The 22,263-nt window shown below is 41.9% G+C and overlaps 1 protein-coding gene across 5 annotated transcripts in view; it reads right to left on the reverse strand.

The window, feature by feature from the left end:
* Positions 1–19,650, reverse strand: part of LOC121324334 (drebrin-like) — a 35,914-nt gene extending 16,264 nt beyond the window's left edge. For 4 of the 5 annotated variants that reach the window (XM_041266062.1, XM_041266063.1, XM_041266065.1 and 1 more), the window contains exon 1: positions 19,417–19,593. In XM_041266062.1, coding sequence (XP_041121996.1) covers positions 19,417–19,499 — 83 coding nt within the window. In that variant the 5' untranslated portion in view covers positions 19,500–19,593. Of the gene's footprint in view, positions 1–19,416 lie in introns of all 5 variants that reach the window. The other variant, XM_041266067.1, reaches the window with a different exon arrangement.
* Positions 19,651–22,263: the final 2,613 nt, after the last annotated feature.

A 22,263-nucleotide genomic window follows, 5' to 3' on the forward strand; every position in this document is an offset into this window, starting at 1 on the left:
AAGCTGTTTGAAATGCGTGTTTGTCATCTCTGAGCAGGTGGCAGGCTGGTCTTTCAGCCGCAAAAAAAGAAACAGATTTAGATCTGGCTCCATCTAGTGCCCAAGCACAGCGGTGTGGTGTGCTGCAGTTTCAGGAGTACAACGAAGGCCAGCCTCACCTGCCAGCACCTGAAGGCATCAGCAGAAAGTAAAATGAACACTGCTGATTGCCAGGCACTAGCGACTGTGGGAGAGCCTGCAGCTGAACCAGCCCCTCCTCTCCCAGCAGGTGTTGCTATTGCAGCGTGACACTGCAGAGGTGGATAGATGTTTTGACATTGTGTCGTGAGGCGCAGACAAGAAAATGACACTTAATGGAGCTCTTTCCTGGCTTTATATGCATCAGTCTCAAGCGGAGCTGAAGTGGATCCTTCAGCAAGTTCTGAATGAGATGCAAGTGTTGATAATGGAAAGGTACGAATCAGCTCTCCCACAGGCACAGTGCAGCAGGGCTCAGTTCACCGCTAATCTGGCATGCTGTCAGAGTCACGAGTTCAACTCCTGATAATTAACGGAGCCCTGAGGCAGCTGGTTGTATAGAAGCTGCTGTGGTGCAGGGTACCAGGGGAACATAAATCAGTGTCCATCACAGAGGGACCTCACAATCTCGCAGTAGTCACACAAGACCTGAAAGGTTACAGATATTGTTATAAAATCCCCTTCTAAAAGTGCAGCGCAGTATTTTTAAAACAACTCTAACTCTTACAGCACCTATGCTTTATCATGCATGTCTCTGTCCTTCATTACACTTTGCTATGCTTTTACCATGGGGAAGCTGTGTTGATTAGAATTGTGATCAGGGAGAGCAGACTGCTAGTCTCAGACTGAAACATACAACTGGCTGTAGTTTATAGAAGGAACGCACATCTCAGCTTTGTGATCCGTGCATTGGACAGGCAGAAACAAATTGCAAGACTGTCATCCAGATGAAATAGCCCAATATGCCGTGCACAATGTCTTTCAACCGAGTTACATGACAAATTTATATTAGCACTAGAAATTGCAAGTTATATTATAGCAAGTTTGCTGTAAAGTTACAAAGTGCTCGATTGCACGTTTATTTTCCTTTTGCAGGAAATTCAGAGTGACATTTCTTAAACCACTGAAGAGAAAGCATCAAATCAACAGAGTCTGAAGAAGATTAAAAGTTGCCGCAGAGGGAAGATTAATAATTAATAAGCAGACAGCGATCAACACCTTAGTGACATCTATTCATTCATTCCCAGGAGACATTCTACTTCTCTAACCTCATACTTCATGTACAGTTTATTGTATGTTTTTTATGTCTATTATTTCCTGTAGACAAAAACAAATGCAATGTTGTGACAATCCCTTCCCCTTCAAGGTTTTATTTTGTACATGTTATTGCTTACACAGCACAGCACCGTGGTGTACATGAATAACATTAATGCGCTATTATTATTAATAATTAAAAGGAAATCATTGGTGCCTTTCTTTATGGCAAGGTTAAATGTAAACAGCCTGCACAGCAGTTCTAAATGCTCTGGGGAGTTACTAAATGCTTTTTTGGGAGTACAATACTACCATTCATATACTGTAATGCGGGACTGGACATGAGAATAAAACGATTATTCACCTGATTAAATCTACTAAAAGTGAAGCTTCAACTTTAAAATCCCAGACAGAAACCCAGTCTGTCAAGGAAAACAAGCACATTTATGAAGAAAGGTGTGGGCTTGATAACGAAGCATGCTGTGAGAAGTGGCAACATGTGACAGTTGGCCCTGACTAATAACAAACCCAGCCTGCCAGCCTGCCTGCCTGTGCAAGGGCTGTAGCCGTGACTACCACAGTGTCACATTCACTTCGATCCTGTGGGACGCCTACCCTCACACTCATTTCTGTTTAACCAGCCTATAAAAATCGCCCTCCAATCTACATCACCACGACAACCAGCAGCATCCTCCTGGTCACCATGGAGACCGAAATCTCTGCCAGGGAGCTCCTACAGCACTGCTAACTGAGGAAGGATGGGGCCTCCCATAATCAGACCAGCATACATGAGAAACACCCAAGCAGGCTTCAGTGTACTCCTTAGAATTCCAGCTGGGTCTGCCTGCCACAACACCTCATCTGCATACAATACACACAAAGGGTGCTTAAACAAACAAACAGTCTGTCAGACACCTCTTGGTCCCATAGGATCTGATGAAATTCTATTAGATTCCTACAGGATTTAATAGGGGTCATACGACTTCCTATAAGACTGCTGTACAAATGAACATAGATTTTTTTTCTTTTAAAAATAACTCATTTTAACATCCATTTTTTTACCTTAAAAATAATAGTCAAGTCCCCTGATTAAATGTTTCTCTTGATACAGACTGCTAGCAGTTAGACCAGCAGACAGACAGATTCATACTGTTGTTCTGACCTCAATCCACCTAACAAAGACGCTGCTGCTGGCTAGACTGCTGCTGCTGGGGTCAGTCTGCACAAAGAAGATTCTGTTGCATTAATACTGTACAGCTGTTAAACAGCTCAAGGCTTGGTCTGTGTCCTTCTTACTGCTGCACACCAGAGCACAAATTGACTGCTGTACTGAGAACTATGATCATGTGACACACCTTCTACAGTGCTGAGAATACTGATCACGTGACACACCTTCTACAGTGCTGAGAATACTGATCACCTGACACACCTTCTACAGTGCTGAGAATACTGATCACCTGACACACCTTCTACAGTGCTGAGAATACCGACCATGTGACACACCTTCTACAGTGCTGAGAATACTGACCATGTGACACACCTTCTACAGTGCTGAGAATACTGATCACCTGACACACCTTCTACAGTGCTGAGAATACTGATCACCTGACACACCTTCTACAGTTCTGAGAATACCGACCATGTGACACACCTTCTACAGTGCTGGGAATACTGATCACCTGACACACCTTCTACAGTGCTGAGAATACTGATCACCTGACACACCTACAGTGCTGCACGTCACTCCGGGCTGGCATTGGGTGTGTGCAGTGAATCGTGCAGGACTCTGTCTCTCCACTGCCATGGCAAATCACCCTCCCACTGTTAAAGAAGGCGTGGAGTTTTAATGAACTGTCAGAACATTTTCCTCATTCCTAAAGACACTTCAATTCCATTCTGTAGTGCCAAAAAAGCATTTTTTTCTTTAACAATCAGCACAGAACGATAGGAGTTTGACATGATTTTGCACTGGGGATACTGAACTCCACTTGTAAGGGCAGCACAGCTATTGGACTGCTGAGAGTCTGCAGGTCAGCACTTGGTACACACCCTACGATGGCACAACCTCTATACAGGCAAGCAGTGGAGCTCTTTGAAAAATGCCACTGTTCTGATTTAACACACATATTAAAGACTTTTGACAGAGAGAGAGACAGCAGATGTAAAAGGTACTGTCTAAATGTAAAGCTGTTCACTTCTGGTTTACAATTCGTAAAGGAAGATCATACCAGGCATTAATCTCTTACTCTGTTGCTTTTTCATTTTTAAAGGCATGCAGCCTATGCCTACTGACACCTGTAAGAAAATGAATGTTAGTCGTAATAAAAATATTAAATCACCACTCTGACATACAGCAGCAGAGCTGGGAGTGAAGGAAGCCTGCGGCAATGGTATACAGATCATGGTTCAATACTGTCCTTCTCCTGAAATGTCACAGCTGGATGACATCACCACACAGAACATTCTCCATGCTCTCTGAACTATGAGCTCACTCTGCCCAGGCTGCTGTCAGCTAAATCCAGTTTCATTCCATTTAGAAAATAGGAGCAGCCGAGCAGACTGCTGCAAAAAATTACACTTTTTTTTTCAGCTAGCTAGCAGCTGCTGAGTGCTAGATGTGCTCCTTTGTGAAACACTTTGAAAAAGAGTGCAATGTGTTTGGTAAGGTGATCAGACTGGCGTGAAATTACAGAATAGTGTATAATTAACTGTAGCCAGAGATAGAATGCTGGCTTTAAAAGAAAGTACTGAAAATCAGCAGGTATTAAATACATCCATTCATTAACGTTTGGATTTAAAAACAAGAAGAGCTGTCCATCCCGGATGAAAAGAGAACTCCCTTCCAAATCAGCTTTTAAAAAACTCTGTGTGGAACTTAATTGCCATTCCCTGATATGGAGTTGCAAAGGAGAGGGAAGGACAGCTCTTCTTGTTTTGAAATCAACACGTTAATGAATGGATTTATTTAATTCCTGCTGATAAATAATTCTTAAAAAGGAAAGTATTTGAGTATCAGCACACCCAAACCAGACAGCAAACTAGGAGTGAAGACATAGCTACGGTTTCTAACTCGGTCAAAAACATGTTGAGATAGAAAGAAGCGCCCACAATGGAAGTGCGGAACAGCTTTCCTCAGCCTAGGTTCAGAAGAGGGAGCAGTGCTGAGTTTGAGTACAATGCCCTTTGTCATTGTGTGTGTGGGGGGGGGGGGGGGTAGAGGAAATGCAGGATTTATTTCAGTCTCTTTCGAAATTAATTCACTTCTCAGATTCACAATGAGATCACTTCCTGCCCCTGGAAACTGCAACATCTGTTTCACAATTACAGACAGATTACAAAGAACCCCCTGTCACGAAGTTCTGCGTGTGGCGGTCATACAGGCATGTACACTGTTGAGAGGTCATCACTATATTGAAAACATTTAGATGGGTCCCTGCAATCTATCATGAAGTTCTGCATGGGGCGGTCATCACTAGAGAGCTTATCACTATACCGAAAGGCAGAGTATATAGTTTATTACATTTCTCAACTATTCTAATTCCAGTGACTCGTTACTCAGGCTGTCTGTGGGGTAGTGGTACAGACTACACTTAGCAAAAACATGTTCACCCAGTCTGAAGTACTTTGTTGAGCCATGTTGCTTTATGAAGACAAAGTGCATTTATTTTCAACAGACTAGGATGGGACCAGGGGAATAAATGCTACGAAGACACATCGGGGTTCCCTGCATTGTGCAAAAAAAAAAAGTTGTTCTTCAACAGCCGATATTTTTTTTTTTTTAAATCACAATTTTGAACTTTTATGAAGTGGAAATCATTTTCTGAAACAGTTTTCTTTTTGATTTTGTTAACAAGTTAGTAACAACAAGACATGTTAGAAAAAAATGTTATATATTTTATTTATTCATGATAATCATGATTATCCTCTGAATTTACAACAGATAAATAGATGACAGAAAATTGCATTATTGCCCAACACTGCTGTATACGTACGAGTATCGTCAGCAGCATCAATTACTGTGCATAAACGTGGATTTTTATTTAAATGTTAAAAACATGACTACTGTTCTATATAACATTTTTATATGGCTAACACGTACGATTTCAATTAAATATAAGCTAGTAGCTATGGTGACGTCACCAGTAAATTACTGATGGTAAAGCACTATCGAAGGTTCAAACCATCTTTCGGTAATGTGTTCCTTCAGTATGTTCAAAATGTCCCCTTCGTTACAGCCCTAAACTTTATGGCGTCTTCATATAAAAATAAACACACACCTTACTCAAAATGACTCATCCAAAGCCCAGTGGTAGGAGTACTTGATCATTAACAAGTCCCAGGGTTAGGGTCCGAGTTCAGGACCCTGGGACTTCAACAGCCACACAACTACGAACCACCCCAGCACAGTCCTTATTTAGTGATTCAGAAGGGAACTGCGTCATTGCTTTAGAAGCGTGATTAGTTACACCAGGCTGCTGCCATCCAGAACCTTTCAAGTTCAGCAACTGAGCAGAGTTTGATATATCTGAGGTCTGATCCCTGGTATTAAAATGCACTTCATTTCCTGGCCAGTACATCATTCCGTGTTAGAGATCACACTGCGTGCACTGATTATGTCTTTTCCCCATTGCACAGTTTGAAATCTGCAATATGGCACAGTGTGATATGATAGCATAATCTGAGGCATTTATACCTTAACTCCTAAACCCACAAAATGTTTTTACATTTTTTACATAGCGGCTAGTGAACTAGACCTGCATTGGTGATCTATCAAAAAGCACAGCAAAATAGTGAAGCAGCTGCTTTTATTTCTGTATGAAAAGGTTTCTTAATTAACAGCTTCAGTACAGTCTTTGATTTAAAAGGAAGGGGGGGGGGCCTAACATGGGATCCGCTGGAATTAGAGGACAAAAGAACAGAGGAACGTGAAACAAAACCTGGCAAACTGCTGAACGAGCAGAAAGGTAAATTATTCTCTACGCCACTCCACTCCCATCCCCCAAGCCTGCAGAGTATCAACACTTAATCTATTCCTGAGACCACTGGACTCTTCCAGCTCCACTCCCCCAGTGGACACGGCTTCTGTACACGGTCCAGCCCAATGAGTTAGGGGTCCAACTCATTCCTCCCAGAGATGGTTAAGAAATAGTTAAATTATCTACATCTGCAGCTATACTCGGGCGCCTCGGGCTGTCCAATCTAAAATCAGGACACCCAAATACACACTGCACAGTTTTTCCTCTCTGTCTGCAGTACCTCTGTCAAAGGGTGACACCTTTGATGGTAAAGCCCCCTGATCATGCCATGGTCCCAGATATCAAGCTGAACCAGTCAGAAAGTCTGCTTGAAATGCAAGTGCACTCTGTATCTATGATGCCAGGATGAGAATTAGCTTTGTAACCTTTGAAATCAATTCTGCATCATTGCAAATCTTTTTTTGTCCAATGCAATTGTCTTTAGCATAAACTTCATAGCTAGGGGTTATTAAAAGATCATATTTTATCCAGTGCTTTGTTTCCACTATTAAAAAAAAGCCAGAGAATTGTAGTATGGCATTGCCTATCAGTATGCATTAATCTGAACTGCAGTGGTACTGTAGGTGAACTGTACAGGAACAGGCCACTACAGTACATGCCTTATTAAGAGCACCTGCACTTATTAATTTAAGCGGAAACACTGTCAAAGGAAAGAAGTTGAGGTTCCCTCTCTCAGTGGTGATCATGTCAGTTTGTGTGTCCCACAGTGAACCCCTCAGCATAAACTGGCCTCTACATTAAATTTCCAGTAAAAAAAAAAAAAAAATGATTTAAATCCTATTCTGTCTGATAACACTTAACAGCTCTAATCCCTCTGTCATCGGTTTAAAATGTGCTTTTTTTTTTTTTTTTTTTTTTTTTTAAGCTCTTTAGTGGGTGGTTTAGGGGCTCGAATATTACCGTGTTTTCAGGCGAGACGTCTGCATTTCACTTAACTTATTTATTTTTAAATTTGGAAATGCCATTTATTTTTCCTCTGATTTTCCCACCAATTTGGAATTCCCAGTTATTTAACCTGGCTCACTGCTGCAACCCTCGCAGTAACTCGGGAGAAGTGAAGACGAACACCTACGTCCTCTGAAACGTGTGCAGTCAGCCATCCACTTTTTTTCCCCACACTGCACGCTTGCCGTGAAGCCAGTACAGAACTACAGCACCAGAGGACCACATCGTTCTGAGTTGCACACAGGCAGGCCTGCAGGCGCCCGGCCAGCCACAGGGTTTTTTTTGGGGGGGATACAGCCAATGCAATAGCACCTACTGTAAAAGGCCACAATGTTCCCTCTTATCCCGCAGTGGTACAGAAAGACGGAATTTCAACAGCCAAAATTCTGTTTTTGCCAATTACTGGTATGTCAGCGTGTTCCGAGTATGACTGTTAAAATGTATTTGGAAAATAGAATCTACCGTTGCTGGAAAAATTAGATAAATTGCTCTCTAATCTCAAGGGCAGGGGAGGGCAATTGTGAAGTCAACAGTGCGATCGTGGCTTTAAAAGAAATATACTTATATTCCAGAGTTTTTTCCAGCGCTGGTTTAGCAAGGTCTCGCTGTTCATGTGATCTTCAAAGCAGTAGTGTGAAGCGTGGTTTTAACAGAAATATTCACTCTAAATAAATAAATTTATTTTATATATATAGCTAGATAGATAGATAGATATAGATATATATATATATATATATATATATATATATATATATATATATATTATATATATATATATATATACACACACACACACACACACACACACACACACACACACACACACACACACACACACACACACATTTAAGAAGCAGTCGTCAGCAGCTATTAAAACAGACCCTGTAATGAAGGGACGGACAGACTTACTCAAAACAGACATCCTCCAAAATGAATAATAAAAGGAGCTGGAGCCCTCTTCAGGTGAAGCACCTTTTCGTTGCAAAGCGCTGATATTCAAGTGCTGAAGTGCAGTTCTTCACGCTCTGTAAGCAACAATGTTCCAAAGCGATATTTGCTGCAAACTTTTCATTAAGCCATCTAATGCTTAATACACATATTTCCTAAAATATTTTCTTGCATGTAACTGGCAGTCAGCCAAGGCCTTTAAAAGTACCTGCCGCCATTTGTCAAAGGTTCTTTTTCACAGTTTTTTTGATACACACTCTGGAAGATTAATCAAATCGATCAAAGCCCACAGGTTTGCTTAATCAGTGAATCACTAATGGATTAAAACCCCTACCTTTTATATTTAGGTGCCTGGTTTCTGCAGGGTTGGGGAGACGGCTATTCCTTGTTCTTGTTTAGTTGACTCCAGCACATGGCTGGAGCTGCAGGGTTTGTTTTCTGGTGCAATTAACACATGGAGTATGCTTCTCCTGACAGCTCCCGATCGGAGCGCAGGGCTGTGCCACCTGCTCCTTCCTGATTCAATTAAGAGCCCCAGTAGGAGCCCTCCCAGGCACCGGAGGAGACGAGGTGAGCAGCAGGAACAGGGCCACCACTGGAGCCCAGTTATAAGCAAAGCCCCTTGCTGGAGCAGGCACTTCACTGCAAGAGAGGCATGCATTAGCTCAGAGTGCTCGCTACTGATTGTCTTGTCAATACAGTTAGTCTTTATTTTAGCGACGTTGCAGCTTAGCAGCATGTAAAGGTAGTGGATTTCTTTCCAAAAGACATCAAGTAATTTAATTAATCTTTGCACTGAGAAAATAAAACAAAACTCTGGATTTATTACACTTTAAAAACATTCGGTTACTGTAACTTTGCTGAGCCAGTTCTCCATCCCAACATTTAAAACGGATGGGATCAGACTGCCTTTCCAGAGCAGAATTGTATTGTTAATCCTCACAGTGGACTAACAAGGCTATGCCCATTGCATTGTGGGTGCTCAGGGTCAGACCCACCGTCTGTGCAAATTATTACTGGACGCACAGCAGCGAGACTCCTCCGTCCCGCAGCACAGACGCTTTGTTTATTGTTCCCATGAAAGGCAACATGAGAAATCCACAGGGGACCCCTGGATGCGGCAGGCGGAATTAGTCTCAATGCAAACTCCTTACTCTTGGAACAAATTATCATCCAACTGGACAGTCTTGCATTTGTCAGCCTCAGGGATAGGCAGTCCTGAAGGTCCGCTTTACCCAAGGGTTAACAGCTATATAAAAATGATTAAGCACCTGAGCAGGGGGTGTAACTGGCTGAACTTCATCATTAAGGGACTCGGTTTGAGCAAAGACCAGGACTGGATGGGCCAGGAATAAAACACGGGGTAATCTCCCAATGCTGCTGGATTTTAATCTGTGCCCTTTCGGTTGTAAAATGTGTCCAGAACTAACATCCACCCTGCTCTTGCTTGGCTATAAAGCAAATCGGGATTGCAGATAATCTATCCCAGCCACAAAGCAAATCGGGATTGCAGATAATCTATCCCAGCCACAAAGCAAATCGGGGTTGCAGATCTATCCCAGATTATGATTGTCTGGAATGTCAACACCTCCCCGCTGGACACTTTGCTGTAAAAAAACAACAAAAAACAAAACAAACAAAAAAAAAAAAAACACCCAAACCCAGACAGGCTCTGCATTGTTGGAGGTTGAGGTCATTTTGCCCAGAGACTCCAATCAAGCTCACTCTGTTGGGTCTCAATTCCGATGGCCATAAGCATTGCCCCATGTGGTATCGAACAGCATAGTGTGCGGGCAAAGAACGTTGTTAGCGCTACAGCCTCACAAAATCCTGACTATGCAGCAACTGTCTGGCCGTGCAGTGATGCTTCGCGAAGCGTGATCGACGTCGGCAGTCAGCTGCTCGAGAAGGGGAGGGAGGTCTCCAGGTGGGGGGGGGTGGCTTTGTGGACTGTCAGCTCGCAGGTTAAAAGAGCAAATGATATCTGCCAGACTCAAGGGCTAAAGTGGGAGAAATTCTGTAAAGAAAACAAAAAACAAACAACTAAAAAAAACAGCAGCAGCTACTTGTTTACCACTTTTTGACAACCAATCAAGTAGCTATTTTTAGGACCTTTAAAAATATCTGCTGAAAAAACTGCCAACGCTGTAAAAGAAACTCAAGCAAATTGGCTTGCCAGTTACGAGAGCTATTGTACTAGGCTGAGGACTTCATTTAAATTGGGTTTGCAATAACAAAGCTCCAACCTCGTGCACACACAAGTGCAGCCCTGATAATTCCACTTGGCAGAGGTTGTCCTGGAATGGGAAAGGGAAAGGGGGTGTAAAAATACTTCATAAATCAAAATAATCCCTCTTTAGAAAGCAGTCCTGTAAGAGCACGGTTCACCCACTCTGTGCCACTGCCTGCCACCACTTTGCTCTGGATTGTTATCCTGTCTCATATCGGAGGAGCAGCACAGCTTCCTCTGGTCACTCTGTACAGCCTGCTGTGCCGGAAGGTGTTTGGGGCTTGGTTAGCTATCTGTAACCTGACAGCACTGGCAATTGAAGAAGGAGATGGCATGAAACCCAAGACTCCCTCCACTCTTTGAAGAGGAACACAGCATTTGTGAGAACAGCATTGTGTTTAACATGCCCTGGCTAAATAATAAAAACTATTTCAAACTAAATGGGGTCGTTCCATGAAGAGCTCAGAAAATCAGGAAGCTAGATAGGTTGAATAAAGCACTTGCTTTATGTATTCATCCTACATGTGTGGCCACTCAAACAAACAGTCACGGAATAGCCAGTCAGGATTTGGGTCAACTTGGTATGGAATAACTCAGCATTCTATATCTGTACATAACAAATACTGTTCTCGTCAGCCTTTATTCCTAAAGCATTCACTGCCACTGCCATATAAACAAGAACCACCACATATCTGGATCTTAATGTTGTCTGCCCCGGTTGAATATCTTTAAATGAGAAAATACCCACTGCAGTTTCCCAGATCTCCTGGTCACAAATCTCTGAAGAACAAGCAGCCACAGTGCTAATCTCACACTGGCATCTCTCCTCTAGCTGTACAGAAGAACACAATCCTCCTAGTGCTTCCCTGCTCCCCAGCGCCACACACACACACACAAACGTTTTATTTTGCTCTGCCTTCATGAATATGTAGAAGTCCTCGCAAAGCCTCTCTCCCACTCAGTCTGACTCCAATTATGTGAAACAATGTATCTGGGTTACACATCTCTTCAGCCCTCATCTCATTTTACCTATTGTCACACCAACCGCATCTCTATCAGGAAATACACAACAGTCCTCCATCATATTCAGATGTTCTAGTCTAGACATGGTCACCAGGATGCACGACATTGATAAAGACTAGCACACAGGATGCACAATATTGATAGAGATGAACACACAGCAGGTAAACTGGCTTGCAGCTCGGCATGCCTACAATTCAAACCTGCTCTTTGCTCGTTCCTGTTGAGTTTTATTTTGTGATTTCAGATTTTTCTTTCCTAGGATTTTCTTTACAGTAAGTGGACAGTAGCGTAGTGGCTAATGAAAGTGCTGGGCTGCAGTGCAGAAGGCAGTGGGTTTGAGTAGCTCAGTGGTGAGAGCGCTAAAGGAAAGAAGTTGAGGCTCCCTCTCTCAGTGGTGATCATGTCCGTTTGTGTGTCCCAAAGTGAACCCCTCAGCACAAAATGGCCTCTACATTAAATTTCTGGTAATAAAAAAAAAAAAAAAAATAATAATAATTATTTAAATCCTATTCTGTCTGATAACACTTAACAGCTCTAATCCCCCTGTCATCAGTTTAAAATGTGCTTTTTTTTTTTTTTTAGCTCTTTGGTGGGTGGTTTGGGGGCTCGAAATATTACCGTGTTTTCAGGCGAGATGTCTGGAGTGAGCCCCTCATACTGACACCCCATACCAACCCCAACCCCCAAACCCCAAACCCTTCTTTTCAGATTGGAGCTCCTGGGATTTCTGCTCCAATCAGTAAGGAATTTCTGCTCCATCCGTAAGCAAGGAATTCTACACAAGCAGCCAGGCAGGCTTCTCTAAGCGATCTGTGTCCTCTGCAGCACAAGCATGACATTTTCTAGAACCTTACAGTGTATAAAAATGATTGTTGATTAAAGAAATTGTATGCACTTTTTTTGATAGTGTCGCTAGCTTTTTAAATCCACTAGTCTATAAGGATAGCAGTTCCAGAATTAAATTGCAATGCATGGATACCTGGATGTATGTATTTTAAGCTCTTTGGAAGAAACCACATGGTAATGTATCACAGGGTCATATCACAGGGTTTTGCAGTACTTGGATGCAATATGATTGCGTAAAATAAGTGTTGAAATGTCTGGCTGCCCTGGTCTGTATGAGATCACTTCCCCCTCCCATCCCCTCGATCCCTGAAGTCTGAGCTTCCAAACAGACCAACCCCGTGTTGTCCCAGTTATGCTTCTCACACCAGGGCTTAGTCCTGCAAAAATCAGAGAGATTATTACATTTCCAAAGAACGAGCCCCACAGCACCATATCCAACTACCTCTGATGTGTCATTTACAGAATCCACCATGTTTTCAGCACAGCGCATCCATTTCTGAGCCAGACAGATACACACAAATACAAATCGGCCCACAAGACATTCCATTAGCAGGAGCAATCCACGCTGACGCAGCACTCTCGAAAACATTGCCTTAAAAGAACAGAGGCCTGCAGTTTAGTCTGAGGTGTGGTGCAATATTTTTATTCTTTATGGAATTGGTTCAGGGTAAGAATCTAATGGGCTAGAGAAGCTGGAAGCTTTCAGCATCGCTGATGAAACATGGAGAAAAAAGTACAGAGAAAGGGCTGCAAACTGTCACAAGACAGCCAGCGTGTGAGTGGGTGACACAGGAGGGCTAGCTCTAAATTAAACAAATGTTTTAAAATCCATTAGCTTTATTTCAACCATCAATGTGTTTCTTGGATCTGATCCGACATAAGAGAGGAATACATTGAAGCGCAAACTGTGACAAGATGATCCCAGCCTGTCCGATTTTACACAGCAGACTCGGCTCACAGCGTTCACGCCGAGTATTTGAAGCCACATTTCATTTTTCTTTAGAGGTTAACTGCTACAAAATATTATTGTAAGGAAATCACAGGATAACAAGTGGAGTCTGAAGAACAAGTAAATATTATAGAACCACAGTGGCTACAGAATGCTTGTGATATTTAGTCAGATTTTTTATTTTACTTTCTTGCTTAACCATCCCAGTACGAAGACCATCCCTGAATTAAGGCTGCATTTATACAGTCCAAATTCCATTGACTTCAGCGTAAGAAACCTTCAATATTAAGACCACTTTGTTGGTTCTTGACTGGCCTTCAATCCAGAGTTTTCATTGTATTCTTCATTCAGGGGTGGCAGGAAGCCATTTTAAACCAAAGTATTTGATAAAAAAATCTCTTAATAGCATCCCCCCCCCTCCCCCCAAAAGGACTGTAGTATGATATTAGTGTTTTTTCGGTTTCAAAGTTGCAGTGTGTTATTAAGCAATATTATTAATAAATAATGAACTGCAGATTGTGGAAAAATATAATTCCCTCATGTTACTTCTTTGCTCCTCAATTTTATTTCACAGGATCGTCTCATTTTACAGTGTAACTGTAATGTCGGGCTACTGACAATGGCTGAATCTAATTACAGTATTATACCTTCAACTGCATTATACCTTACCTCTTTTTTTTTTTTCTCGTGCCAAAGATAGTATTTCCTGGTAAAATAACTTGGAGAGAAACGATCGATTGAGGTAACAGAGACTGGTCCGCCCAATAATAATAATAATAATAATAATAATAATAATATTAATAGTGTTCATTCACTCTCTTTGCAGTTAACCCTTATCACATGCTTTACAGTTGTAAGTTCAGAGCATAGGAGTATATTAAAGAATTACCCTTCATGTGGATTTTCAGGGACAGGTTTGCAAGGCCGTCTGCATCAGCGTGTACTGTATAATTTAAGAGGTGTAGTGGGGTTCCGAAAAACACAGCGCTACCCAACCCCAAATGATATACAACTGTTTAAATAACATACCTGTCATTTCCTTTCACATTTAACATCCTGACAACTTTTTACACTTATAACTTTAAAGTCTGTTTCAAAGCTTTTTTCCAAATGGCCACTCCAGTGCACCGATAGGGTCAGGATTATTGCCCACATTGTCAAACAGGCAAAACAGCAAAAATATCCATGGTGTGGTGCAGAATGGAAAAGCCAGAGCACGCGTTATGTTATTTATTTATTTTTTAAATCTCTTCCTGCAGTGATGTAGAGGACAGATCTCACACCACAGGACACTAGAAAGGAGATTTTGAAGTTTTAAAGTTATAAAAGTGTAGAAAGTTGTCAGGATGTTAACAATGAAAAGAAAAATTCCAGGTACAGTTATTGAAACAGTTGTAGCAAGACGTGGGGATGTATAAGGCTGTTTCAGAACCTGCTACACACTCTTTAATGACAGAGTGAATCAGTCACAGTGGAATCACCAGAGTGCAGATGAGGGAGGCAGTACCTGAAGCAGTGCTGGCTACCATCTGCAAATATTCACACTACCTGAAATGAATGTGACTGCAAAAATGACCATGTTCACATTCATTCATATAACCGACAAGGTCTTAAATAAATGACTAGCACCCATTCTCCTCTCTCCCATAGGTAATCTGATGGGTGTCTGGGTTCATTTACTCCTGGTAGGTTATGTTATTTTATTATGGTGCTAATTCTACTTTTGTTTTCCATGTTCGTCTCAGCACTAACTTGAATGGTTTTGCACAGTGGGGGTGCTTTTAGCCTCCTCATGCATTTCTGAGCGCTAGCATACAGTTCATTTAGAAATGCCTCAGCTGGTCACAAAGCCTCAATCCCTTCAGCTTTCTGTATGTGCGGGAGACCTGGCCTGGACTGAGGGACTTTCATCACGCTGTTTACAACTTCACTGAACAAAAGATCTCTTATTACAGAAGAGAATGTGTTGGTGTGCAGCTGCAGCGAGATAGCCTTCACGAAGACAATGAGAGACCTGCAGACTCTGCCATCCACTTACATTCACACTCAACACACTCAGGGGCTGTGCGGTACTATATCGCATTAATTTGATGGCAAATGGAACTAGAGGTAAAACAAAACTACTGTATGTATGCACAGCCAATTGTAATTGTGGAATCGTGGTATTCTACCACTACATGCAGTATACTGTATAATGCAATACTGTACCTCCAGAAATCAGTGATTTCATTTCAGGAAACTGGCACAAGGCATATCTCAATACTGAGCGATGGATGGTGGATTTCCAGAGCATTCCTTCCTGTGCTCAATCTGACCCTGTGAGACAGCTAGCGCTCCATTCTCTCCCACCCAGTGCCTGAATAGTCAACGCTAAAATGCTGCAGCACATCCTACAGAAACGTCCACAAAACCCAGTAGAAGTTACCAGTGTTTCCTAGTTGTCTGAAAGGTACTGTATCAAACAGAGAAGCCACATGTTTAGTGGTTAGAGCCGAGGGACTGGGCAGTAGTGTGGCCCAGGGGTTGGAGCCAAGGTGCCGCTAGACAGTGTGGTCCAGTGATTGGATCCAAGAGACTTGGGTGTAATGTGGCACTTCCTTTGTTTCGTGACTTGATTCTAATCATGTCAAGCAACAACTGGTTGGTTACTCTAGTCCCCAATAATCAAATACACTTCTATGTAAACCCCCCACCCAAGGCTGGATCACACCATTGGCAGTGATTTACATTTCCTTCATGGTGCAGAGTAGGTGCCTTCAATTACCTGTATTCTTAATCTGGCATGGCATGGCATGACAAAGGCTGCCCTTTTGCATTGATCAGAAACTCTGACATTTTAATTTGAGAGGGTGTTAAATTCCATTACGAGACCGGGAAGAAAAATGTTCCGCTTCTTGGAAAGAACCCTATCATGTGTTCCAGCTCGGTATGAAATGTGAACTTGCTGTACGATCCACTTGCTGCTCTAAACCGTGAGTATGCTGTGCTGTACCTTAGGATGTGATCGCTAAACCTGCCTCCTCTGGAAACAACAGAGACAGTGCTATTGAACAAGAATTTACTGTTGAACTAACAAGGGAGAAGTCAAGCAAGAAGACTCAATGTAGCAGCGATTACGACCAGATAATGATGTTACACTTTCCCTGGCAAATGCGACAGTGCTCAGTGAACAGAAGCGGTCAATGATCTGGAGAATAACCATTTTAAAGGCTGGATTTATTAAAGTGGGTTTTAGTATGATGTCACTGCCCAATGTTTTCCAAATGTTTCTGTCACATGTGCTTCGTGATGTACTCCTCCCTCACTATGTGAATTTGAAGCTCTGAATATTAGAAAAACAGTTCAATAGTTCACAAGACAAGGCGGGTACTGTTTTAAAGGCAATCCTGGAAAGACGGTGGTCAGCAGCAACAGCACAAAAGGCCATTGGCTCCTCTTCCTTTGTTTTAACATTAGACTAGACAGCCTGTCAGCAGGCTCTGGAATTCACATTGAGGTCAGGTAGGGCTGGGTGCTGGGCTGGGCCCCAGGCTGGGTGCTGGACTGGGCAGACGACTTCGAGACGAGGGAAGGTGAGGCTGAAAAGCCCTCCCAACTGAGCAGACATGCTCAGGCTGCTGTCAGTCAGCTCCCACCCTGAAATAAAACTGCAAGCCTGGGCTCACAAACTGCATCACCACCCCAACCCACCCCACAGGACCTTAAAAAAGGAAAAGAAAAGCCTGCGGTTGTTGCTTTTTTTTTTTGGTTTAAACATTTTAGTTAGAAACGCAGACCAGTCTTTTCTTGGCATGCTTCTTTAGTTTGTTACATCCTTTAGTAAGTGAGAACACCCATTTCATAACTGGACTTTGAAAAAGCATAAAACAACTGACCACAAAGAATGCAGATTCACACATGGAGAAATGGACAACAGGACTCTCTCTAGAAGCAGGATTAACATCTGGGTTAGAGAGGGGCCTTTGTCTCAAATGGGGCTTTCATACTGTTAACATTAAGAAGGAGGTCAATCTTGCAGCCATCGTCTCATTCCTTCATCTGACTTGTACTGTATTAGGCTATCGCTCCAAGGTGAGTTTTAAAAGCATGCTTCCATTGGCACTGCAAATAAGGGTTTAGATTTTAACTATGCTGGCAAAATACAGCTAAAATATCTGGCTTATATATTTCTGTTCATGTACTCCGAGTCAAAGGTAATTAATAACACCCTAAGAAAAGGGGTGATCCTAATCTTAATATGCAGTTTATTTCCAGCCCTTAATCTCCATGAAATCTGCAGAGAAAAATAACTGCTACAGTGCAGCTTTCTTAACCCAAGTTGACCCTGTAGATGCACGTGTGCATGGCGTTGCACTGGGCTGTATCCCAGTTGCAGTGGACCCGAGGCATGAAATAGTATCCACTAGCTTACAACAAATTCCTCCTCAAATCATGCATGTGCCTTTGGGCAATTCAATGTGTAATCTCCTTCTTCAATCTAAACTCTAGCACTGTTTTCCATTTCAAACAGTGCACATCACCCAGTGAAAGCACACCAATTAAAAAGACAAGTTTACAATGGTATACACCCTAGTACAAACATAGCACAATACCAAAGCATGATAAAGAATGTAAAACACACCAAAAGCACGGAGTATAAAAGCCTGCAGAATTGCTGGCTACCACACATTACCGCCTCCCTATTCTTACATATTAGTGACATTTCTGATCTCAGCATCTTTGCATGGGATTTTAATTGCAATGTCATACAGTACAATTGAGATTGCTGCCGCTGCTGTATACAGTACCCCAAATCTTTCCCTATTCCAACACTCCACCCGCCCATCCCATCTGGGAATGATGATTCTGGACCAGATGTTAACCCTTACCATCACCCCCCAGGGATGAGCCCGCATGTGACTGTTCTATGGAAAGGAACACATGTTCTCAGTTACACACAAGAGATTGGTCAGTAGGACCCCAGAACACAGCAGCAAGAGCACCCAGGCTAACTATCTAAAGGGAGAACCATTCAATAAAACCTAGAACAGGCCCCTTTGAAACCTGCTCTGCAGCACTGTGTAGGTCAGTGCAGACGCTACTGAAAGCAGGTACACACAGACACAACCATTTCATTGGTATTTCGCTTACCTAGCGCGGATAAACGCTAGTGTCATGTATAGGTGTATAAGGTACGACGCACAGGATCAAGCGAGGTCACAACCGGTGTACCCCAATACAAACAAACGCAATTCAAGAAAGCTCAGCAGATACTAGGGCAGTACTGATTGCTTCACCTTGCCTGTCTTCCCACTGTTCTTCTAGTCGGGATGGAAGCGTGCAGCTGACCTGTCTGATGATAAATATCAACAACAAAGTAAATTCTTTTCGTTCACAATCAGGATCACTCATATATACATGCATATCAAACTACCAAACATACCGTGTTTCTGGACAACAGTCTAAATCTGACAGCTCACGTAGTCCAGACACACAAGGACACCCCCTCCTAACACAGCACTTTACAAAAGCTAATTAAAACACGGTACCCGTGATACAGTATCGCTCAGTATCCATACAATTTCTGTCCCATGCAAGATTTTACAAGAATATAAAATATATATATATATATATATATATATATATATATATATATATATATATATATATATATATATATATATATATATAAAAAAAAAAAAAAAAAAAAAAAGAAAAAAAAGAAAAAGGGATTAGTTTAAAAATAATACAACCGTGTTTAAGGCTCTGGATAGACGTTTCTGGAATATTCTGAAATAACGGATTTGTGGAGAAATGTAACAGGCTCCGATTCTTTTATGTGTTCATTTATTTTGGGGGATTAAATCGACATGCTAATAGACCACGTATTGAGATGTGAGATTACATTTCCATAAACCGCAGCTGGCGTTGGAACATGCATTTGCAAAGCACCCGATTCTGCACGCTTGTCATAGCTGACAATTTACTGTTATTAGTATAAACGCGTTTCCTAGCAGTAACAAAGCAAAGGATGCTTCAAGAGCATCATACACACCAATGACGACGCATGATGCATCCTTACATCGATAATCCGTGTCCGTACTGTTAGGCGAGAAAGAAGGACCACGCGCATTATCACCTCTAAGCACACAAGTGATTTGTGTTCATTATTGTGTTGTTTTTCTTACCAGTTGGTGGAGGATTTCTCGTTGATAACATCTTGATAGGCGGTTAAAAGGTTCAGTCGATTCTTGCTGAGGTTTACAGCCATATTGCCGTCTTTACAGTCATCCAGACCTATGTAATACTGTAATGGAATAACGAGAGAGAGGATACAGCGAGACTGCAGATACAGATTGTGGAGGAGACAGAAATTGAGATTGGAACAAAGAGACACGGTCCCTCTCTGCACTAACACAAGAGAGCCACCCGGTCCTAGCGCCGGCATTTAAACAGAGACGCACAGGCGGCTGCTGGGTCCTAGCGCCCTTGAAAGGGATATCCACGGCAAGCCATCTCAAATGAGAGGTGGTAACCTGTCCTGCGATTTAACCCTGTAATGCCAAGGCATTTTTTAAATGAGAAAAACTGATTTATTTATGTAACTAGATACCGTGTCTTGTACAAAACACTCCTAACACATTATGTACTGCGTATGAAAAATGCAGGCTTGTAAGGCTGGATTTTAGGCTATAATAACAGAGGGTGGTTAAGCATTGTGTCACATGTGATACAGGAATGGGCATTACAGGGCAACCTCACCACAGGTGATGAAAATATATTGGAATATCTTGTTTTTTTTTTAATCTCCGAATTAAAGTTAAAAAAAGTAGCAAGACAAAAACGAAATATGTTCAACACAAGAAAAAAAAACGCAGCAGAAGTAATGTTTCTGGTGTTAATAAGAGGTAGGGTTAACTTCTTTAATAACCCTATTCCAGTACCTCACAGGCCTTCAAACAGTCTCTTACAATATTTCACGTGTTCCTGCCAAAGATTTCTCCTCATTTGTCAATTTGTTTATAACTATGTTTGTTTTCTAGCAGGCCAATATTGTCTGTATTATGACTGGGTTGTTTATGGATGATAGCAAGATACTGTAAGTATCCTTCAGTTATTTTATAAGGACCTAATTCTAATTCTAGATGTCTTTGCAATATTTCAAATTGATTTATAGATTTCAATAAAAAAAAGCACCTACCTTTCTTTCTTTCTTTCTTTCTTTCTTTCTTTCTTTCTTTCTTTCTGTTCAAAAAAGCATAGGTTTCTCCCCCTTCCCCCTCACAGTGGTTGAAATGTAATTAATTCTCAACGCCCATCCAATCACTGCCTCCCTGACAGATTGGCTGAAAAGTATCAATTAGTGTCTGTTGTGATGGTGATTATTGTCAAACAGACATCTGTCCACCAGGAAGTGGGTAAAAACAAGACCCAGAACTCTCGTCTCCACCTGCTCTTGCATTGAGCTGGAAACCTACTCTCATCCTGTTCCCATGTCGCATTAGAGCCGCCACCAATCCTGTCTCTCTGTCTTGACTGTACAAAACAAGAGTTCAAATCTGAACAAGCAATCTCTCATTGGGTGACTACGACCTAAAGACATCTGGATAGTCTGGTATTTGGCCGTCAATGTGTGTGTGAAACAAATGATGCAGATTTCACATTCCCCTTTTTGAGAAACATTGACTTTTTTTTTTTAAATAACATAAGAAGGGATTCCAGCCTTAACATTCAGAAATGAAATCATAAAAATGTAGCTAACTCAAATTTGAAAGAGAACCGATCTTTTAAAAGAGACACTGCTGTTCAGTTGCCTCATCTACGCAAGGAATGCATTACAGAGACAGAGAGAGAAAGAGCTCTGTGAAACACACCCACTCAATACTGCTTCATATATTAACTATGTCCAGTGCACTAGTGCCCCATCACCCTACTGAACAAAGTGCTCCAGGCTGTACTGTACTGGGAGGGGCTGATGGGGGCCTCCATGGTTTATCAATGAAGAAAGCTGCAGCAGTGTTTCCACAGGGAGGGGCATGACTGGAACCGAAGGGTCCTAGTGCCCCTTAACCTGACCACTGAACAAACAGCAGATGGCTAATGCACAGGGAGAGATCAAATATGAGATGCCCAATTGCCCTGTGGCCAGTCACTAAACAAATGCCAGGAAGCTATTATAAATCAATCAGTCAAACAATGAATTAGCAATGTTACAAGCCTTCAAGAGTTACTTTTCTGCTTCAGGAATGTATGTTTTTACAGTAGTTAAGACTTGCATTTAAATAATATGGCATAGGGTGTCATGCAAAGAGAGGTGCCAATAGGTCTTCACTGTACTATATACAGGGCTTTGGTAAATACAATGTTTTTAAATAATATGCTGCAGTTTGACAAGAAATGAAGAGTTAGCCCAGTCTCTCAGTAATCATATGAAGTCTGAGTAACTTTACTATGAGAAGTACAGCAGGCACTACATAATCCAGACTTTTCCATACATTTTGTTTTAATAACCAGTGTTTCTGATAAGTGAGTTTCCATGTAATGTGCATTTCCTGTAAAATGAGTTTGACACAGGGCACTCGAAAGCAATGCAGGGTTTAAATTAGGAGTTGGGACCTGGATGGAATAGAAACTTGGCTTGTTTGAGGCTCCCTCTATGTGTATAGGCGGAGCATCAATAGTCTAATATCGTGATGGCTGTGTCAAACACATTTCCTGCCTGTATACTACAGTATAGTACAGAAACACTAGTCTTATCAACTAAAAATGAAGTTAAGCACTACCTAACATTACTGCATGGAGATGTTCCCTGAGCAGATCCTAATGAACTGCATGTCAATGGTAGCACTCCCTTATGCTGTGTTAGCACTGCAGTCTTTCTTACCAGTGGGCTTGCTCTTATTGGACAAACACCATCTCGGGGGGACTGGCCTTCACTTGATGATTATAGCAATGATAATAGAGCTATAAATGTGATTTATATTCTCACCTGCAGGCTATCGAGGGCCAGGCAGATTCTGCTTAGCTCATGCAAC

The sequence above is a fragment of the Polyodon spathula genome, chromosome 12 (genome assembly GCF_017654505.1).
Source record: "Polyodon spathula isolate WHYD16114869_AA chromosome 12, ASM1765450v1, whole genome shotgun sequence".
Lineage (NCBI taxonomy): Eukaryota > Metazoa > Chordata > Actinopteri > Acipenseriformes > Polyodontidae > Polyodon > Polyodon spathula.